This window comes from Oncorhynchus masou, chromosome 24 (assembly GCF_036934945.1).
Source record: "Oncorhynchus masou masou isolate Uvic2021 chromosome 24, UVic_Omas_1.1, whole genome shotgun sequence".
Classification (NCBI taxonomy): Eukaryota; Metazoa; Chordata; class Actinopteri; order Salmoniformes; family Salmonidae; genus Oncorhynchus; species Oncorhynchus masou.
The window spans coordinates 88,362,344-88,383,921 of NC_088235.1; the positions used below are offsets into that span (position 1 = coordinate 88,362,344).

Here is a 21,578-nt window from a genome sequence, read left to right on the forward strand (position 1 = left end):
TTTTTCAGAGCTGATGTGATTGGTCAACAGACCATTTTGGGGAAAAAAGATCAGAATTGGTCTGCCTCTCTAAATGCAACCATAGTGACATACCAGGTGAGTGATATTTGCCAGTTGTAGGGGATCCTCTCACACTGAATTTGGAGATGAACACTTTTTACAGATGTTCTCCACTCACAGGACTGGATGTCTAATATCTTCTCTAATCCTCTCCTGTTCTTCATCTGCACTCATTTTAAAACACAGGACAAACGAAAGCAATATTGCGGCGGCCTCCTGGGAAATTTGATTTCATTAGTCCAGAAATTTTTGATAAGAGCAAATGAAGGAAAGGAGCTGAAGATACAAGGAGACAAGAGGGTGAGAGGAGGCATCATAAACTATTGAGATGCACCCTCAGTTTTATAAGCTCTCAGGGAGGAAGTGAGAAGTCTGTTTCAGGAAGTCACTATAACTGCCTGGTACAGCAGGTGGCTCTATGAGGAGAACACAGCCCTGGCACAGATCTAGGGTCAGTTTACCCTGCATTACTATACCATTACTATTATACCATGTTACACAGTGGCGTGCAAATACTGTATCCCTCACTTCTAAGATGCAGAATATAACTATGCTGTAAACTTAACATGTCCTCAAGATCTGTCTTCTTTGGGCACGAAACCCATTGCGTGGTACAGTATACATTAATAGACAAACAGGGTTTGACAGGGAAACATTTATCAACAAATCGAAAGAGAACCATCGTGCTCTCCCAGAAGCTTGGCTGGTGGGTAAAACCTGCATAATCAGATAAACAAAGGGGTGTAATGGGTTCGCACACATTTATCATCTGAAAGACTCTTTATAGTGAACCATAATCTTTATATAGCAGCGAGCAGAAATTGTTATAAATCCACTGTTATAGTATATTATGTAATTGAGGTATGTGTCCTTTCAGTTCGTTCATCATTCTGAAACACTAGTATGACTGTAAATTTAGCTAGAATGGTATAAAAGTCCATTCATTGGAACTCTTGTTCAGTTGGTCAGAAAAATGCCTTTCCTCTCATCACTGAAGGATGGAGAAGATAATGCTTTAAAGATGTCTTTGTCAGTGGTTGTAGGTAGTGGTGTTGAGGTCAGCAGCCTGGGGGAAGTAACCGGTGGTCAGTGTCTTAGCCAGACAGCCGACTGGGTCCTCCAGAGCCACTTTCTGTGCCTGTGCTGAGTCCAGAGAACCAAGGCCCACCTCCAACCCCTTCTCATCCAGCCACGTGTCCCCAGAGAAGAGGCATGTTATCTTAGGAGGGCTTGGGGAGGTGTTCCGCCCCATTGAGCTCAGATCCAGTCCTGGAGAAATGCCAGAGAAATCTACTGTTACATCACACAGCCAGCCTCCTAGTAGTCCTCCAGACTCCTCAGGGCTACTGTCTGATCTCTCACAGCTGGGAATGTGTCCCCTGTATTCCTTCTTCTCTGTCTTGTCTCGTGGAGCTGTGATTGTAATCTGGGGTTTGTATCCGATATTCTCCAGAGGTGCTGTTCTCCTTTCTCCTGTCCCCTCTCCTCCACCGGCCCTAGCCCCACCCTGGAGCCGCACGATGTGGATGATGGGGTACAGTTCCTCCCTCTCCCCAGGAGGGATCTCCTCAATGGGGGACAGTGGTGGGTCACTGACGGTGAACAACCAGGACGAAGCTGGGACCACTGGCTCTTCATGCTATAGGAGGACAATACAAACACAGAGGTTATTGTGAAGAAGTCAAGGCCTTAGAAAGCTAGTAGGCCTGGTTTAGATGACAGGGCTCTATTTGTTTATTTCAATCCCCACAGCTACTCTTCCTGAGGGTCCACAAGAAACACAAAACATGACAAGTAACAAAACACTGATACACTGACAGAGAAGAACAGTCACACACATTTTTTTATATAACGATATACAAACAATACAACAACAAAAAGATACAAACAATACAACTTAAAAACAACGGCCTCCCGAGTGGGGCAGAGGTCTAACGCACTGCATCTCAGTGTTTGAGGCGTCACTACAGACCCTGGTTCGATCCCAGGCTGTGTCATAGCCAGCCTTGACCAGGAGGTGGCGCACAATTGGCCCAGCGTCGTTTGGGTTAGGGGAGGGTTTGGGGGGCTGGGATTTCATCTCGCTCACACAACTCCTTGTTGTGGGCTGGGTGCCTGCAAGCTGACTCGGTTGCCAGCTGAAAGTTGTTCCTCCAACACATTGGTGTGGCTGACTTCCGGGATGAGCGAGCAGTGTGGCTTGGCATGGTCATGCTTCAGAGGACACATGGCTATTGACCTTTGCCTCTCCCGAGTCCGTAGGGGAGTTGCAGTGATGGGACAAGACTGTAACTACTAATTGGATATCATGAGATGAGGGTAAAAAAAATAACACAACAACATTTTTTATATAAACAATAAACTACAAATAAAAAGGTGTTTCCCCTCACTGTTGCCGCAGTTCCATGAGTTGGTGTTTAATCTGTGTTTTAAAAGGTCATTTTGCTGTTTACTTGAGTAATTGGAGATAGAAGGGAGTTCCAAGGCTCTTTATAAAACTGTGCGTGCCTTCAGAAAGTATTCATACCCCTTTACTTATTACACATTTTGTTGTGTTAAAGCCTCAATTCAAAAACATTTCTGAAGCATTGGTGTGCCCCTAGAACACAGTGGCCTCCATCATTCTTAAATGGAAGAAGTTTGGAAACACCAAGAGTCTTTCATGAGCTGACCGCCCAGCCAAACTGAGCAATCAGGGGAGAAATGCCGATGGTCACTCTGACAGAGCTCTAGAATTCTTCTGTGGAGATGGGAGAACCTTCCAGAAGGACAACCATCACTGCAGCACTCCACCAGTCAGGCCTCTATGGTAAAGTGTGAAAACGACCTTAGACTGAGGTGAAGATTTACGTTCCAACAGGACAATGACCCCAACCATGTAGCCAAGCAACGCTGAAATGGCTTCAGAACAAGAATGTGAAAGTCCTTGAGTGGCCCAACCTAAGCCTAGACTTGAATCCCATTCGAAAATCTGTGTAAAGACTTGAAGATTGCTGTTCACTGCCACTCCATCTAACTTAACATAGCTTGAGAAAATCTGCAAGGAGGGATGGGGGAAATCCCTAAATCCAGATGTGCAAAGCTGATACAGACATACCCAAGACGACTCAAAGCTGTAATCACCGCCAAAGGTGCTTCTACAAAGTATTGACTCAGGGGCGTGTATACTTATGTAAATGAGATATATATATATTTTTAGACATGTTTTCACTTTGTCATTATGGGGTATTGTGTATAGATGGATGAGAAAAAAATATATTTAATCCATTTTGAATTCAGGCTGTAACACAACAAAATGTGGAATAAGTCAAGGGGCTTGAATACTTTCTGAAGGTACTGTACCTCCATACCTCCATACTTCCATTCAACACCATGGTGAGAGTCTCATTTTTCCTTAGATTGGCCAAACCGTTTGAATGCTACAGACATTTTTGTGAGGATACTGATTTTCGGGATGTCTCCTGGTCTGACAAACAGCGCTGTAGCTCTGCCACTTTCCACCGCAGATGCAGAAGGCCGACATAGGCGGATGTGGTGGATTGAGATGTACCCCATGCAAAAGACTTTTAAACTGGTAGATTTTGATGAAGAATTGTTTATCATGTTAATTAGATTGACGCACATGTGCAGCTTTACCAGCTACAGCTTTGCTAGGTATTTCTTTGCTGCACTTGACCATATTACCAGACAGTAATAAGACCAGAGCCTGAACAACTACTACAATTGATTTGTCAAAAACAGAACACATATTTTTTTTAACAGACATTCCCCTCCACATCTTAACAACAACTTTGTCAATATGACTTGACCATGATAATTAACCATCCAATGTTATACCTAGGAGTTTAGCTTCCTCAACTTGCGCAATGGTCACCCCCTTTATGTACAACTCCAGTTGAGGTTTAGGTCTTAGAGAATGTTTTGAACCAAATACAATGCTTGAAGTTTTAGATGTACACTGCTCAAAAAAATAAAGGGAACACTTAAACAACACAATGTAACTCCAAGTCAATCACACTTCTGTGAAATCAAACTGTCCACTTAGGAAGTAACACTGATTGACAATAAATTTCACATGCTGTTGTGTAAATGGAATAGACAACAGGTGGAAATTATAGGCAATTAGCAAGACACCCCCAATAAAGGAGTGGTTCTCCAGGTGGGGACCACAGACCACTTCTCAGTGCCTATGCTTCCTGGCTAATGTTTTGGTCACTTTTGAATGCTGGCGGTGCTTTCACTCTAGTGGTAGCATGAGACGGAGTCTACAACCCACACAAGTGGCTCAGGTAGTGCAGCTCATTCAGGATGGCACATCAATGCCAGCTGTGGCAAGAAGGTTTGCTGTGTCTGTCAGCGTAGTGTCCAGAGCATGGAGGCGCTACCAGGAGACAGGCCAGTACATCAGGAGACGTGGAGGAGGCCGTAGGAGGGCAACAACCCAGCAGCAGGACCGCTACCTCCGCCTTTGTGCAAGAAGGAGCACTGCCAGAGCCCTGCAAAATGACCTCCAGCAGGCCACAAATGTGCATGTGTCTGTTCAAATGGTCCGAAACAGACTCCATGAGGGTGGTATGAGGTCCCGATGTCCACAGGTGGGGGTTGTGCTTACAGCCCAACACCATGCAGGACGTTTGGCATTTGCCAGAGAACACCAAGATTGGCAAATTCGCCACTGGCGCCCTGTGCTCTTCACAGATAAAAGCAGGTTCACACTGAGCACGTGACAGACGTGACAGAGTCTGGAGATGCCGTGGAGAACGTTCTGCTGCCTGCAACATCCTCCAGCATGACCGGTTTGTTGGTGGGTCAGTCATGGTGTGGGGTGGGGTGGCATTTCTTTGTTGGGCCGTACAGCCCTCCATGTGCTCGCCAGAGGTAGCCTGACTGCCATTAGGTACCGAGATGAGATCCTCAGACCCCTTGTGAGAACATATGCTGGTGCGGTTGGCCCTGGGTTCCTCCTAATGCAAGACAATGCTATACCTCATGTGGCTGGAGTGTGTCAGCAGTTCCTGCAAGCAGAAGGCATTGATGCTATGGACTGGCCCGCCCGTTCCCCAGACCTGAATCTAATTGAGCACATCTGGGACATCATGTCTCGCTCCGTCCACCAACGCCACGTTGCACCACAGACTGTCCAGGAGTTGGCGGATGCTTTAGTCCAGGTCTGGGAGGAGATCCCTCAGGAGACCATCCGCTACCTCATCAGGAGCATGCCCAGGCGTTGTAGGGAGGTTATACAGGGACGTGGAGGCCACACACACTACTGAGCCTCATTTTGACTTGTTTTAATTAAGGACATTACATCAAAGTTGGATCAGCCTGTAGTGTGGTTTTCCACTTTAATTTTGAGTGTCACTCCAAATCCAGACCTCCATGGGTTGATAAATTTGATTTCCATTGATAATTTGTGTGATTTTGTTGTTAGCACATTCAGCTATGTAAAGAAAAAAATATTTAATAAGAATATTTCATTCATTCAGATCTAGGATGTGTTATTTTAGTGTTCCCTTAATTTTTTTGAGCAGTGTATTTAAGACCAGTTTATTATTAATCACCCAATTGGATACTGACTGTAACTCCTGCAAACTCACTAGGTTTCGGTGCTGGCATGTAGATTGTGGAATCCTCCACAACATAGTTATTTTAGCTTTGTGTAAGACCAGTGGCAAATAATTTGTAAAAATAGAAAAGAGTAATGGCCCAAGGATACTGCCCTGAGGGACACCGAACCTTACATATCTGATGTTAGAGAAGCTTCCATTGAAGAACACTCTCTGGTTTCTGTTGGATAAATAACTCTCCAACCATGTGATGTCAGGTGATGTGAAGTCATAGAAAGTGCATTTTTTAAATAAAAATGTATGATCAATAACATCAAAGGTTGCACTGTATTTATATTGCATTCTGAAAGATGTAGATGTGTTTATACTGCATTCTGAACGATATAGATGCATTCATATTGCATTCTGAAAATGTAGACAGGGAGGTGAAGACACAATTTTTCTGTTAGTAGATTACCTTCAGTAGTCTGATAGCATTGCTGTTTCCAGGCTTTGGGAGGTTCTCAGAAAGCCAGACAGGACCCAGGGATAAACATGTCTGTTTGATCCTGCAGGGAATGGAAGTCTCATAATGAGCTGGGTTGTTTACTGCTTGTTTGCTGTTTATCACTTAGTCTCATATCGGGGTTGTATTGTTATGTGATAGTGTTGTTGTGACCAGTTTTTCTCAGCTCTTTAGGCAACACAGTGCATTACAGTGCATGCAGTAAATATCACATGCAAACAGATGTGTTAACCACATTGTTCACCACAGTCAAAAATGTCAACCTCAATAGCACGGTCAACTTAAAAACAGAAAGAGTACAGTACTTCTTTGGAAAGTAAGTACCAGAAAGTATACACTGTCTGTTACCACGTCAACTAAAGCATAAACAGCTGAAACAGGATTATAAACGCAAGCGCCACCAGCTTGGTACCTTTTCCTCACACAGCCCCAACACATCAGGTTCACCACTATCACCATGACAATGGTTGCCACGAGCGACATGCCAGCCACCAACCCAACTAGAGAAGAACAGGGTACATGTTAGTAAACGACAGCACACTGTAAGAACAGGTTAAGACATCAGAGAGGCAATCATAATGTGTTTGGAACAGAGTGAAGAGAAGGCGTGATTGGTTTGGAACGTGGCCATGGTTGTGAATTAGCCTATTCGACAATCCTGATCTTGCAAGCTTACATTCTAGCAAATAAGAATGCAAGCTTGCGAGATCAGGATGTCCGTACAAGGCTAGTTGTGAATGTTTCTGACCTGCAGAGCTGAGGGAGGGAGTGAGTTGTTGTGAGTAAGTTTGGAACATGGCCATGGTAGTGAATGTGACTGACCTACAGTGACTGGAGAGTGCGAGAGTAGCCACTCCCCCTGTGGTCCTTCCCCTGCAGCCGTGGAGGCAGACACTCTGAGGGCCACGACCCCCTCAGGACATTCCAGCCACCTCTGACTGGGCCCTGACACTGTAATGGACCCTGATACAGTCACTGGAGAGAAGACGGCGGACCAGAGATATATAGCATTTCACCATGCACACAATCAATGAATCAATCAACCTATCAATCAATCACCAACTCAATTAAAGGGGAAATCAGCAGATACTTCATCCATTTTTTAAATTTAAAACAAATTGTACCCATTGATTCCTGAAGAATATAACTTCAGGAATATAACATTCTGCAGCAAATGCCTCATGGTCCCAGTTCACTCCAATGTTTACTCCAATGTTTGTAAACAAAGTAAATGGAAATAAACACTATATAGCCTGAAAACATGGTTATAACTATAATTTTGATATCATGGATGGTCAGTCCTTGCATCCATAGCTCTGTCTATGAATTTGGTTAAACTTCTCCAGCCCCATTTCTCAGCTTTTTTCTGAAAACGGCGGGGGTATACTTTGCTATTGTTTCAACTGCTGATTCCGACTTTAAATGTAATGTTTTTACAAATGCATTTATCACAAAGTGTAGGTAAGTATAAGTAATGTATATCCACAAAAGAGCAGACAAGATGACCCCCTAACATACAGTACCAGTCAGAGGTTGAGACACACCTACTGATTCCAGGGTTTGTATTTATTTTTACTATTTTCTACATTGTAGAATAATACTGAAGACATCAAAACTATGAAATAACACATGGAATCATGTAGTAAGTGTTAAACAAATTCTCCAAAGTAGCCACCCTTTCCATTGATGACAGCTTTGCACACTATTCTCTCAACCAGCTTCATGAGGTAGTCACCTAAAATTCAAGAACTTTGAAAGTTTCTTCCAAGTATAGTCGCAAAAACCATCAAGAGCTATGATGAAACTGGCTCTCATGAGGACCAACACAGGAAATGAAGATCCAGAGTTACCTCTGCTGCAGAGAATAAGTTACCATCCTCAGAATTTGCAGCCCAGATAAGAAATTGCAGCCCAGATAAAGAATTCATAAATAGTTCAAGTAACAGACACATCTCAACATCAACTGTTCAGAGGAGACTGCATGAATCAGGCTTTCATGGTCAAATTGCTGCAAAGAAACCACTTCTAATGGACACCAATAAGAAGAAGAGTCACAATTTTTGTGTCTTTGTGAGAAGCAGATTAGGTGAACGGATGATCTCGGCATGTGTGGTTCCCACCATGAAGCATGGAGGAGGAGGTGTGATGGTGTGGGGGTGCTTTGCTGGTGACATTGTCAGTGATTTATTTAGAATTCAAGGCACACTTAACCAGCATGGCTATCACAACATTCTGCAGCAATACGCCATCCCATCTGGTTTGCGCTTTGTGGGACTATCATTTGTTTTTCAACAGGACAATGACCCAACACACCTCCAGGCTGTGTAAAGGCTATTTTACCAAGAAGATGAGTGATGGAGTGCTGAATCAGATGACCTGGCCTCCCCAATCACCCGACCTCAACCCAATTGATGTGGTTTGGGATGAGTTGAACCGCAGAGTGAAGGAAAAGTAGCCAACAAGTGCTCAACATATGTGGGAACTCATTCTAGGTGAAGCTTGTTGAGAGAATGCCAAGAGTGTGCAAAGCTGTCATCAAGGCAAAGGATGGCTACATTGAAGAATCTAAAATCTAAAATGTATTTTGATTGATTTAACACTTTTTTGGTTATGACATGAATGTGTTATTTCATAGTTTTGATGTCTTCCCTAGTATTCTACAATGTAGAAAATAGTGAAAATAAAGAAAACCCGTTGAATGAGTTGGTGTGTCCAAACTTTTGACTGGTCCTGTAGATTCCCTACAACATGTTGTTACAGCCAGGACAATAACAGTTAAACTACAGTATTGCATACAGCTTTCATCACACCAAGTCATTACTCTACAGGGACAGGGTGAAAAGTAGTTGTTCTAGCTGCTTTCCACACCAGTATAGGGGTCCACAAACGGGAGTGGTGCATGTTGGGTAACAACTCAGGTCTGACTTTAGCGTCGGATATGCATGTGCACACAACCACATCCTGCTGTGGTGTTAAGAATAACTTCTGATTCTCTGAAGAACCAAGCCCTGAAATTGCACACTGTTGCTAACTGAGACTAACTAATACAAACAAACAAGACATTCATTCTCTTCCATTGACTGAGAGGAGGTCCATTTGGCTCCCAGAGTATACTTCCTGAAGATTCTTGAGGTGTACTTTATAATATCACAGTCTAATCCCTCTACATCTGATGTGCAGTACAGTTTAATTCAGTGTGATTCAGAGAGACAGATTACTGGAACTAAGGAGAGGGGTGTTGTCTTTCTCCATGTGGTGAAAGGGTGGAAAGCCCTGTCTCAGCTCTGTGTCAGCTCTCTCAGCTGTGGGTTTGTGAGGCGTGCGAATCAAAGAAATGACACTAGGTTGATTTCTAGGTAACCCCGTCCCCAGGCACAAATTGCTGGCGACAGAGAGAGAGCCGGCTGGTAGGCGAGATTCATTTTTAGGTGACATGTTTTTTCCATTGTAATACTGGAGTATGCGCAGAACACCTTAGACATACCGAAAATGCACACACATGCATATTGATAATGCATACACTACAACACACACACTCCTATCCTCTCACCCCTCTGATTCTGATCTGTGTCAGAGTCCAGTGTCTTGAGGTAGATGTTGTAGTGTGTTAGGAAGCCTCTCTGTTGGTCCACTGGTAGCTCCTCCCATTGGATCAGAACCCGACTGGTTTCACGGGCCAACACTGACACCTTCGGTACCGACACAGGTTCTTAAATACAGACAGGGAGTCAGGGAACACTGTCACCGGAGAATAAGAACAATCCACAGCTCATTATGTTTACTTTATATAATGGGATAGTAACGAAACAGCAGTGCAAAATAAGACCATAAAGTAGCAAACAAAAACACAATGTGTTATTTTACATGAGGGAAAACTTCACAAAATCCTAATCATGTAAACCTACTATCTTCTCTGGAATAAACCAGGCCAGATGAGGGGTTGGACACACCCCATGTAGTGTCAGCATACAGAGACACATTATACCTCACTCCCGGCGTCAGACCTGAAACAGAACAACAGAACTTTAAAAACTGTAATATCTTATGCTTCACGGAGTCGTGGCTGAACGACGACATTATCCACATACAGCTGGCTGGTTATACGCTGCAATGGCAGGATAGAACAGCGGCGTCTGGTAAGACAAGGGGTGGCGGACTATGTATTTTTGTAAATAACAGCTGGTGCACGATATCTAAAAGTCTCGAGGATCTGCTCGCCTGAGGTAGAGTATCTCATGATAAGCTGTAGACCACACTATCTACCACACTATCTACCTGTCTACATACAACCACAGACCAAGGCTGGCACTAAGACCGCACTCAATGAGCGGTATTTTTCCATAAGCAAACAGGAAAACACTCACCCAGAGACGATGCTCCTAGTGGCCGAGGACTTTAATGCAGGGAAACTTAAATCCGTCTTACCAAATGTCTATCAGCAAGTTAAATGTGCAACCAGAGGGAAATAATTCTGGACCACCTTTACTCCACACACAGAGACGTATACAAAGCTCTCCCTCACCCTCCATTTGGCAAATCTGACCATAATTCTATCCTCCTGATTCCCGCTTACAAGCAAAAATTAAAGCAGGAAACACCAGTGACTCAGTCAATAAAAAAGTGGTCAGATGAAGCAGATGCTAAACTACAGGACTGTTTTGCTAGCACAGACCGGAATATGTTCAGAGATTCTCAGTCCCCTCTAGTACTCCCTGTTCATTCATGACTGCACGGTCAGGCACGACTCCAACACCATCATTAAGTTTGCCGATGCCACAACAGTGGTAGGCCTGATCACTGAAAACGACGAGACGGCCTATAGGGAGGTGGTCAGAGACCTGGCCATGTGGTGCCAGGACAACAACCTCTCAAGACAAAGGAGATAATTGTGGACTACAGGAAAAAGAGGACCGAGCTACCCCATTCTTATCGACGGGGCTGTAGTGGAGCAGGTTGAGAGCTTCAAGTTCCTTAGTGTCCACTTCACCAACAAACTAACATGGTCCAAGCACACCAAGACAGTCGTGAAGAGGGCACGACAAAACCTATTCCCCTCAGGAGACTGAAAAGACTTGGCATGGGTCCTCAGATCCTCAAAAGGTTCTACAGCTGCACCTTCGAGAGCATCACTGCCTGGTATGGCAACTGCTCGGCCTCCTCAGACAGTAAGGCACTACAGAGGGCAAGTGCGTACGGCCCAGTACATCACTGGGGCCAAGCTTCCTGCCATCCAGGACCTCTATACCAGGCGGTGTCAGAGGAAGGCCCTAAAAATTGTCAAAGACTCCAGCCACCCTAGTCATAGACTGGCAAGCGGTACCAGAGCACCATGTCTAGGTCCAAGAGGCTTCAAAACAGCTTCTACCCCCAAGCTGTAAGACTCCTGAACATCTAATCAAATCGCTACCCAGGCTATATTTGCATTGCCCAACACCCCCCTCTCTCTTTTACACCACTGCTACTCTCTGTTGTTATCATCTATGTTATGTATAGTCACTTTGATAACTCTACCTACATGTACATATTACTTCAATTACCTTGACTAACCGGTGCCCCCGCACATTGACTCTGTACTGGTACCCCCCTGTATATAGCCTTGCTATTGTTATTTTACTGCTGCTATTTAATTACTTGTTACTTTTATTTCTTATTCTTATTAATTTTAACTGCAATGTTGGTTAGAGGTTTGTAAGTTAGGTCTACACATGTTGTATTCGGCGCATGTAACTAATAATAACATTTGATTTGATTTGATAAGTCTATCTCAGTAGTCCAAAATAGTCAATTCTCTCCACTAGCTACCTCTTGTGGTTGATGATGAGCATTGCCCCATCACATGCATTGTCAGAATCAGCAGCAGTTTGTATACAAAGACACAGTCAGAAATGTGTCTGTGTTTCTGACTTATGTACTTACCTGTAATGAGTGTTGTGTTTCTCTCCCTGGCCACTCTCTGCCAGCCCAGTTCCTGATGTTGACTCTTCCACTCCACCAAAAAGCCCAACAGTACCTCCGCTTCAGCCCCACTAGATCCATCCTGTGACCAGGACAGGGCAACTACATCCCCTCCTTCTACGTTTGCCGGACTGAGGCTTCTCAGAACAGGCCCAGACACACCTATAATACAAAGAATATGGTTGGTGTTCATCATATCACAATTACTTAAGTGAAAAACAAGTAAACCTGTGTCTGGGAGGTGTGTAGTAGCAGGTGTATCTTCTCACCTGTGTGTGTGAGCTGTATGGTAGCAAGTATATCTTCTCACCTGTGTGTGTGAGCTGTATGGTAGCAAGTATATCTTCTCACCTGTGTGTGTGAGCTGTATGGTAGCAAGTATATCTTCTCACCTGTGTGTGTGAGCTGTATGGTAGCAAGTATATTTTCTCACCTGTGTGTGTGAGCTGTATGGTAGCAAGTATATTTTCTCACCTGTGTGTGTGAGCTGTATGGTAGCAAGTATATTTTCTCACCTGTGTGTTTGAGCTGTATGGTAGCAGGTGGAGATGTCCCGTAGGAGGTGACAGCCCTTACAAACAACTCCTGAACCCCAGGTGACACCTGGACAGAACACTGGGTGACACCAGCAGGATACATGACCACCTCCTGTCTCTGACCCTCATGCAGGTAGACCAGCTCATACCTCAACACATGACCACTATAGTCACCCGGAGACCGGGGCTGAGGAGAGAGAGGGGGGAACAGATGGAGAGAGGGAAGAAAAGAGGAAAGGTGAGACGGAGAGAGGTGAGACAGAGAGAGATGAGACAGAGAGAGGTGAGACAGAGAGATAAATAGATAAATATCTCCTTTCCATGTAGTATTATCCAAGTTTATCATCCAAACAAAATTTAAGGATTAAAGCTCTACAGAACAACATTGAAAAATCACAACCTCAAACAATATAATTACCACCAACAGTCCACCATGGTATGCTATTTGATCTTCTTTAAAGTTCTTGGGGTCAAAGAACAGCTTTTTGTTGCTAAGCGTGCTAACCAACCAATCAAAACTGATAATGTTTCTGCAGATACCTTCCATAGTACTGTCACATCCTGAACCCCATCCACCCCAGGGATACCCAACACCCTCCAGACATCCAGCTCTCTAGTGGGGGCTGAAAACATAAAGGAGAACAAGTTACTCTGATGACAACACTTTACAGGTTAGTAAAAATATCTACATTTGACTTTTTATTTAGACAACTTCCACAACACTGTCAAAATAATCTGTTGTCAGTGTCTTCCAACCCTCACTGTAATGTGTGAACAGGCTCTCTCTGAAACGTGCATTATTTAAAAAACATGCTGGGCTCTGGGCTTACCTATGCCTGGGCTTGTTTTACTAGCTGATGGGCTCCATCTACTGCAGAGGGGCCTTTGGGTGGAGGAGGGCCTGAGCGCAGGGGTGGGCCTCTGTGCAGAGGTTGGCCTCTCTATGGAGAAACAGACTCTGATCTGGAACTCATACTGTGTCATGGGCTTCAGGCCCTCCACCTTGACCAGGCCTCTGCTAGGATCCAAGTGTAGCTCCAGCTGCACCAAAACACCAACAGATAATGGCATTCACTCATACTTCTTCTCTTTATTCTTGTATTAGTCCAACTGTGAGAGTGCATGTACAGTATTGGAACATTTAGACGCAACCAAGGTGAGAAATGGGGATGTTGATGACGACAATATAATATAACTCACCCAGGAACCATTGCCTGTTCTGAGCCTGACGTGGGGTCTTAAAGGTTTGGGGTATTCAGAGCAGTTCCAGTTCAATACAGCCACCCTGGAGCCACTCCAAAACTCCAGCTTCATGATCTGAGGGGTGTCTGGTATCACTGCAATGCCAAGAGCCACATCAGGTAAATTACAAACCTAGATGGGCTTAATGGGATGTTCTCATCATTTAATAGTTGTTGTGCCCCAATGTCCTGTTCATTTACAGTTTATTAACATTGACAGTCCTGGTATTAATCAGCCAGTGGTGGGCCGTCAGGGCCAGCAAAGCCTTCTCTGCTGGCCTAAACATCATCAGAATATAATTTTTTTTTAAATATATTTTCCCACAAATATGTATTAAATTATTCCCCAGAGTAAGAGTTCATTTCATAGCGTTCCTCTTGGTTGCACTGCTTCCAGCCCCAGGTTGAGATTTGGAGGGCTGGTCTTTATGTTAGATATTTTATCCAATCATATTCAGCCATCATGTGTTGCCAGGGGTCTAAAATCTGCCCCCAGGCCTTCAGAATCAACAGTGCGGGCGCTTGTAGCTTAAGGTGAATGGAAATTAAAATTTAGTGTCAACCAATCAGCTTTAGAGTTGGCTATTGTACGCCTGCTGGCTGGCTCCAGTGTTACACAGGAGCCAGCTAGCAGGTGTAGTGCGTGCACGTCTTTTGATTGGATTACCAATATTGAGAGGCAGGTCCTTTATGGGTAGGTCTCAGAACTAGGAAACTGAAATTGATCAACGAATTAATTTGCGTACTACTAAACTGTTTTTTCAACCCACAATGGCGGAAGGAGAAGATATCGATTTGGTCGAGGATATAATTATAACGCCATTCTCAAGACAAACTTTTCAAGAAAAGTTAGACATTGTCCAGAGAGGTAGACGCCGACGCTACAAAGCCTGTCACAGGCGGGAAAGGGGTTTGTTCGCCACTTTCAATTATGGGCGCTATCAATGACTCACAGGCTCCGAGAAGCACTGCAAACTGTACTGCTGGGAATACCTATTATTTGCAAGTGATCGATTTGGTGTTTGGAGCCACACTGGCTTTGCAAACCTGAGTTGTCTAACCAAGGCAGCAACGAGACACCAAAGTACGGCTGGGCACTTACAAGCAATGGTGCTTTTGAAAACTTTTGGGGACACCCGAGTGGATCTACAGCTCAGCGAACAAGCGCGCAGGGCAACGAAGCTGCACAATGAAAAGGTATTGTACTCTTCCCCTGCAATTCTCTGAATAAAAATGTCAATTTCAAGGTGATGCAACACCTGGTTATACTGCGTTTCTGTCTAAATGAAAAGTGTCTAGAGCCATGGCATCATAATGATGGTAATAAGAGGTGGATTAATTCGGGTGGGACTGTGTAGGACTTCATTGAAGGCCCAGGCCCCAGAACCACGGCACGCTACTGTAATCAGCACATAAAGACAATACATGCAGGAAGCAGATCCTTTGAAAACAATGTCAAACTCAAACCATATCAGAGGATTTCACAGCAAGATGTCCTTAAAAGGAACAAGTTACAGGATGAGTAATTAACAAGTTACAGGATGAGTAATTAACAAGTTACAGGATGAGTAATTAACAAGTTACAGGATGAGTAATTAACAAGTTACAGGATGAGTAATTAACAAGTTACAGGATGAGTAATTAACAAGTTACAGGATGAGTAATTAACAAGTTACAGGATGAGTAATTAACAAGTTACAGGATGAGTAATTAACAAGTTACAGGATGAGTAATTACTTCACATGCAAAACCCATAAACGTTTTCAGATATGAGAGAACATTATGTATATATTTACAAGGATTTTTTAAATGGATTTTTATTTGTTTTATTCCCAGCACCAGAGTGAGATGCGATGTGGTGGTAGTGGCGTGTGCACATCCGTTATGGTAACAAAATATATGAAGATGTAAAAATACTTGTATGTATGTATGTATGTGTGTGTGTGTGTGTGTGTGTGTGTGTGTGTGTGTGTGTGTGTGTGTGTGTGTGTGTGTGTGTGTGTGTGTGTGTGTGTGTGTGTGTGTGTGTGTGTGTGTGTGTGTGTATGTATGTATGTATGTATGTATGTATGTATGTATGTATGTATGTATGTATGTATGTATGTATGTATGTATGTATGTATGTATGTATGTATGTATTCAGAGACATGAACTTACCTACATCATTGACAGAGAAGTTGAAGGGTTGGGACAGTGATGTTCCCAGGTGGTTGTGAGCTCTTATACTCAGCTGGAACTGTTCATTCTCATCCAGTTCCAACCGTGGAATACTGAACACACCAGTACCCTGGATCCCACAGTGAAACACCTGGGCTCTGTTCACACTGTGGATAAGCAAGTCACATTACTTTTCCAGAGAAAGACAAATGGGAAAAAGCTTTCCTTGCCTTGAATCTGTTAATTATTCTGCTTAAGTGCTTAAGCCACGTATATAAAAGGTTGATTTTGTGTATACTACACTGTTAGGAAAAAAAGGTGCTATCTAGAACCTAAAAAGTTTATTTGGCTGTCCCCATAAGATAATTATTTGAAGAACCCGTGTTGGTTCCAGCTTGAACCCTTTTGGTTCCAAGGTGAACCGTTTTGGGTTCAATGTAGAATTCTTTCCTCAGAGGGTTCTACCTGGAACCAAAAAGGCTTCTTACCTGGAACCAAAAAGGGTTATCCTATAGGGACAGCTGAATAACCCTTTTGGAACCCTTTTGTCTGAGAGTGGAGCTACACATCTATTCCCAATATATTTCTGATGTGGTAACCCTAGCCCAAGGTGGAGGAAAATACAGTGAGCAGACTTTACCACACTACAGGGCTCATCACCAGCTCACCTCCTGACTGAGACATTGTAGGTTGTGACCAGGTGTGTTTCCCGTCCTCTGCTCCAGCTACAGGTGATCTCCTCTGAGTCCCTGGAAGCCTGGCAGGCTATACCACTGGGCTCATCAGGAGGGTCTGCAGGGAAGTAGAGCAATAGTATACAGCACACCCTTACATGGTCAAGCAATTGCTCTGAATAACATCTAAAATATTTGTTTTACTATTTCATAAGAGTCCAGAATTGGTCAAGTGAGAACTAATGCTAATTTGCTGCAACAACAACCAGCCAGAGAGGAAACAACAATGCAAAGATAACATCCAGAATCTAAAGTAGACGTACATCCAGTGTGTAGGTCTAGCCCACAAACAGTCTGTATGCGTCCGTCTGTTTGCCGCAGCCTACAGACCAGAATGGAGTTTGGTGTGCGGAGGTTAGTCAGTCTCAGCCGGACAGTGGAACAGTTCAAGATCTCTAGTGCCGTCTGGTCCTGCCCATTCAGTTCCACAGATAAACTGACAACACAAAGAGGTTTCAATACTACAAAATGTCTCTCTCTGTTCCCTTCTCTTCATTATGTCACTCTCCTTCCTCTCTATACACAAACATATAGGCAGGCAGGCAGACAAACACTAACCGATTGACACCTATCTATCTATCTATCTATCTATCTACCGACCGATCGACCGACAGACAGACCTCTGGCCACAGTTGGGCTTTGTGGTTGTGCAGTACACTGTAAGGTTGGAACCCATGCGAAAGAGTGGCCCAGGTTCTACAGTCACAGACCCCTGACAGATGATACCCATTCTCAGACCTAAGGGATTGGCTGGAACCTGGAATGTACCTGTCCACAAACACAACATGTTACATACAGTGCATTCGGAAAATATTCAGACCCCTTGATTTTTCCACATTTTGTTAAGTTACAGCCTTATCCTAAAATGTATTAAATACTATTTTATCCTCATCAATCTACACACAGTACCCCCCCCAATTTTTTTTTAACATAAATATTCAGACCCTTTGCTATGAGACTCAACATTGAGCACACACCTGCCTACATAAGGTTCCACAGTTGACAGTGCATTTCAGAGCAAAATCCAAGCCACCGACACTCTTCCTAGAGCTGACCGCTCAGCCAAACTGAGCAATCGGAGGAGAAGGGCCTTGGTCAGGGAGGTGACCAATAACTGAATGGTCACTCTGACAGAGCTCCTCTGTGGAAATGGGAGAACATTCCAGAAGGACAACCATCTGTGGAGCACTCCACCAATCAGGCCTCTATGGTAGAGTGCCCAGACTGAAGCCATTCCTTAGTAAAAGGCACATAACAACCAACTTGGAGTTGCCAAAAGGCACCTAAAGGACTCTCAGACCATGAGAAATAAGATTCAATGGTCTGACGAAATCAAGATTGAACTCTTTGGCCTGAATGCACCGTTCCTACGGTGAAGCATGGTGGTGGCAGCATCATGCTGTGGGCATGTTTTTCAGCAGCAGGGACTGGGAGACTAGTTAGGATCGAGGGAAAGATGAATGGAGCAAAGTACGGAGAGATCCTTGATGAAAACCTGCTCTAGAGTGCTCAGGACCTCAGACTGGGGTGAAGGTTCAACTTCCAACAGGACAATGACCCTAAGCACACAGCCAAGACAACGCAGGAGTGGCTTCGGGACAAGTCTCTGAATGTCCCTGAGTGGCCCAGCCAGAGCACGGACTTGAACCCGATCAAACATCTCTGGAAAGACCTGAAAATAGCTGTGCAGCACCGCTCCCCATCCAACCTGACAGAGCTTGAGAGGATCTGCAGAGAAGAATGGGAGAATTCCCCAAATCAGGTGTGCCAAGCTTGTACCCAAGAAGACTCAAGGCTGTAATCGCTGGCAAAAGTGCTTCAACAAAGTGCTGAGTAAAAGGGTCTGAATACTTATGTAAATATGATATGTCATTTGTTGTTTTTTAAATTAGCATAACATTTCAAACATGTTTTTTCATTATGGAGTATTTTGTGTAGATTAATGAGGGGGGGAAACAATTTAATCACTTTAGAATAAAGCTGTAATGTAACAAAATGTGGAAAAATATAAGGGGTCTGAATACTTTCCGAATGCACTGCATTGTGATGTCACGGGCAGTTCTCTCTAGAGAGGAATGAACCAACTCTGGAATGTTAAGCAATACTAAACAAAGTTAAACTAAACATTTATTGGAATGTAAAATGTAATGCACAACATTATTTATTTCCATATTACAAAAATACAGGAATCACTTACATCTGTACAAGAGAAATATGACGGTAGTCCTCCAAATGGTTCCGAAGAGACTCATCTCACCTGTTCTCTGGCTCTCCGTGTCTACAGACACATTAGCACAAATCCTTTTCAGCTGAACATTTGATCTTGATTGTGATGATAGATCAAATTGGCCACACACAGCTGTAGCCTCATATATCAAAAATAACCAACCTGATCTCAATGCCAGAATTATATGTGATTAATAAGAGCAATGAAATGTTGAGTACTGAACATATTGGTTGATATGTTTGAGGCAATTTTAGCACTAGTTATGTTTTTGCCAAGAGAGAGACAAGATCTGGCCATGCTCTTCCTGTTAGAAATGTCTGTATACAGTAGATAACATGAATTAACCGAAGTTGAGGCAGTTGAAATCGTGGTAGCTAAGTGAGTGGAATAGGATACATGACAGATATATACAGTTGAAGTCGGAAGTTTACATACACTGAGGTTGGAGTCATTAAACCTAGTTTTTCAACCACTCCACAAATTTCTTGTTAACAAACTATAGTTTTGGCAAGTTGGTTAGGACATCTACTTTATGCATTGTTTACAGACATATTATTTCACTTCTAATTCACTGTATCACAATTCCAAATCAATCCCTGAACAACAGTGAAGGACCTTATGAAGATGCTGGAGGAACAGGTACAAAATTATCTATATCTTCCAAATGGACAATGACCCCAAGCATACTTCCAAAGTTGTGGCAAAATGGCATAAGGACAACAAAGTCAAGGTATTGGAGCTATTGGAGTGGCCATCACAAAGACCTCAATCCTATAGAAAATGTGTGGTCAGAACTGAAAAAGTGTGTGTGAGCAAGAAGGCCTACAAACCTGACTCTGTTACACCAGCTCTGTCAGGAGGAATGGGCCAAACTTCACCCAACTTATTGTGGGAAGCTTGTCGAAGGCTGCCCGAAACGTTTGACCCAAGTTAAACAATTTAAAGGCAATGCTACCAAATACTAATTGAGTGTATGTAAACTTCTGACCCACTTGGAATGTGATGAAATAAATAAAAGCTGAAATAAATCATTCTCTCTACTATTATTCTGCCATTTCACATTCTTAAAATAAAGTGGTGATCCTGACAGACCTAAGACAGGGAATTTTTACTCTGATTAAATGTCAGGAATTGTGAAAAACTGAGTTGAAATGTATTTGGCTAAGGTGTATGCAAACTTCAGACTTCAAATTTATTTATCACAGTGTATGCACATGAACTGCACACATGAGATATGTGACCTTTTTAAACTTGACCTTTGTATGCACATGATTTTAGACCCTAAATCCTAACACATTCTTAAAGTCACCTTAGGATAAGTCATGAAGTACATAATAAGAAAGCAATATGTTGAAATAGTAATACAATGACACTTTGTCTGTCTACCTCCTTCAGTCTTCTATTTGCCCAGATCCCTCTAGTTTTTTGTATTGGTATAATGTCAAGATAAAGACATTTGGATGACTGTTACTCACCAGCATGTTTAAGTGTCCACATCCCTTCTTTGAAGAGGACTGATAACACATCTGTGGATTATGTCAAATAGTAAAATAAAAATGAGCATTCAGCATATTCCAGGTATTACTCAACCGTAATTTACTGACGACTTGTTTGCAAGATGTTTTTGTCATCTTTGTTCTTATACTTGGTGTTGAAACTTCTTTAAAGGAGGCAATGACCTAGATCTGAGGTATTTTATGAGAAACTTTGTATGTTACTCTGCCCCACTTAAGGAACCACAGTGGTTCTGTTTACTCAGCTAACTCAGAGGTCGGTGTCCTCAATACCTGTTTTCACTAAATGTGTTAGCAGATTACAAAGTAGACTAAATTCCTGCATATCATTGTTGGTATGGCTGCAATAATTAAGTGCTGCCATGTTATGCAATTTTATGGTGCGTTTAATGGCATCTTTGATCTAGTTTGTTTGCTACAATGGAATCAGTTGAAAAGTGAAAACCCCACCAACCCTGCATGTCGGTCAAGTTAAATCAAATGCACTACTCACAGTCCCATCTCCTCATCAGAGGTGCATACTCCACAAATGGTGTCCCAAATGCATTCTATAAAGACCATAGCTCGAAAATGTAATTACTACAGTATACGTGTGTGTGTGTGTGTGTGTGTGTGTGTGTGTGTGTGTGTGTGTGTGTGTGTGTGTGTGTGTGTGTGTGTGTGTGTGTGTGTGTGTGTGTGTGTGTGTGTGTGTGTGTGTGTGTGTGTGTGTGTGTGTGTGTGTGTGTGTGTGTGTGTGTGTGTGTGTGTGTGTGTGTGTGTGTGTGTGTGTGTGTGTGTGTGAGGCTTCCAAACAGATATTGATTAGGAAGCTATACATGTGCCTCTTCCATTGTGACGAGCATGTGTGTGTGTTGAGAAGAGTGTGAATGAAAAGTGTACGTGTGTGAGAGCTGGAAGCTCAGTCGTGTTGCTCTAGATTTCTGATTTCTTTACCCCAATCAGTTTCCATTTCCATCATCAAAGGGCTGGAGGGGAAATCCAACCAGAACAGATCACATAAAACTTGAGATAAAACTCTTCAAACAGCCCATGTTCAGATTAAAAAGGTCATAAGTGATGACGTTTCTGACGTTTTGCCC

General features: G+C 43.2%; 1 protein-coding gene across 2 annotated transcripts; it reads right to left on the minus strand.

Moving 5' to 3' along the window:
* Nucleotides 1-82: 82 nt before the first annotated feature.
* il23r (interleukin 23 receptor) lies at nt 83-21,025 on the minus strand. 2 transcript variants are annotated; one of them, XM_064935476.1, is made up of 18 exons: nt 20,990-21,025; nt 20,458-20,508; nt 18,953-19,033; nt 17,376-17,523; nt 17,019-17,191; nt 16,690-16,813; nt 16,022-16,188; nt 13,824-13,960; nt 13,454-13,664; nt 13,164-13,246; nt 12,603-12,810; nt 12,049-12,249; nt 10,038-10,136; nt 9,683-9,841; nt 6,955-7,083; nt 6,545-6,632; nt 6,085-6,175; nt 83-1,699 (listed from the first exon to the last, which is right to left on the minus strand). In XM_064935476.1, the coding sequence occupies exons 1-18, from the start codon at nt 21,003-21,005 to the stop codon at nt 1,091-1,093; spliced, it is 2,775 nt and encodes a 924-aa protein (XP_064791548.1). In that variant the 5' UTR covers nt 21,006-21,025; the 3' UTR covers nt 83-1,090. The 2 variants fall into 2 exon arrangements, with proteins under 2 accessions (XP_064791548.1, XP_064791547.1); XM_064935475.1 differs by having other exon boundaries at nt 6,955-7,107; nt 20,990-21,024.
* Between the last annotated feature and the right edge of the window lie 553 nt (nt 21,026-21,578).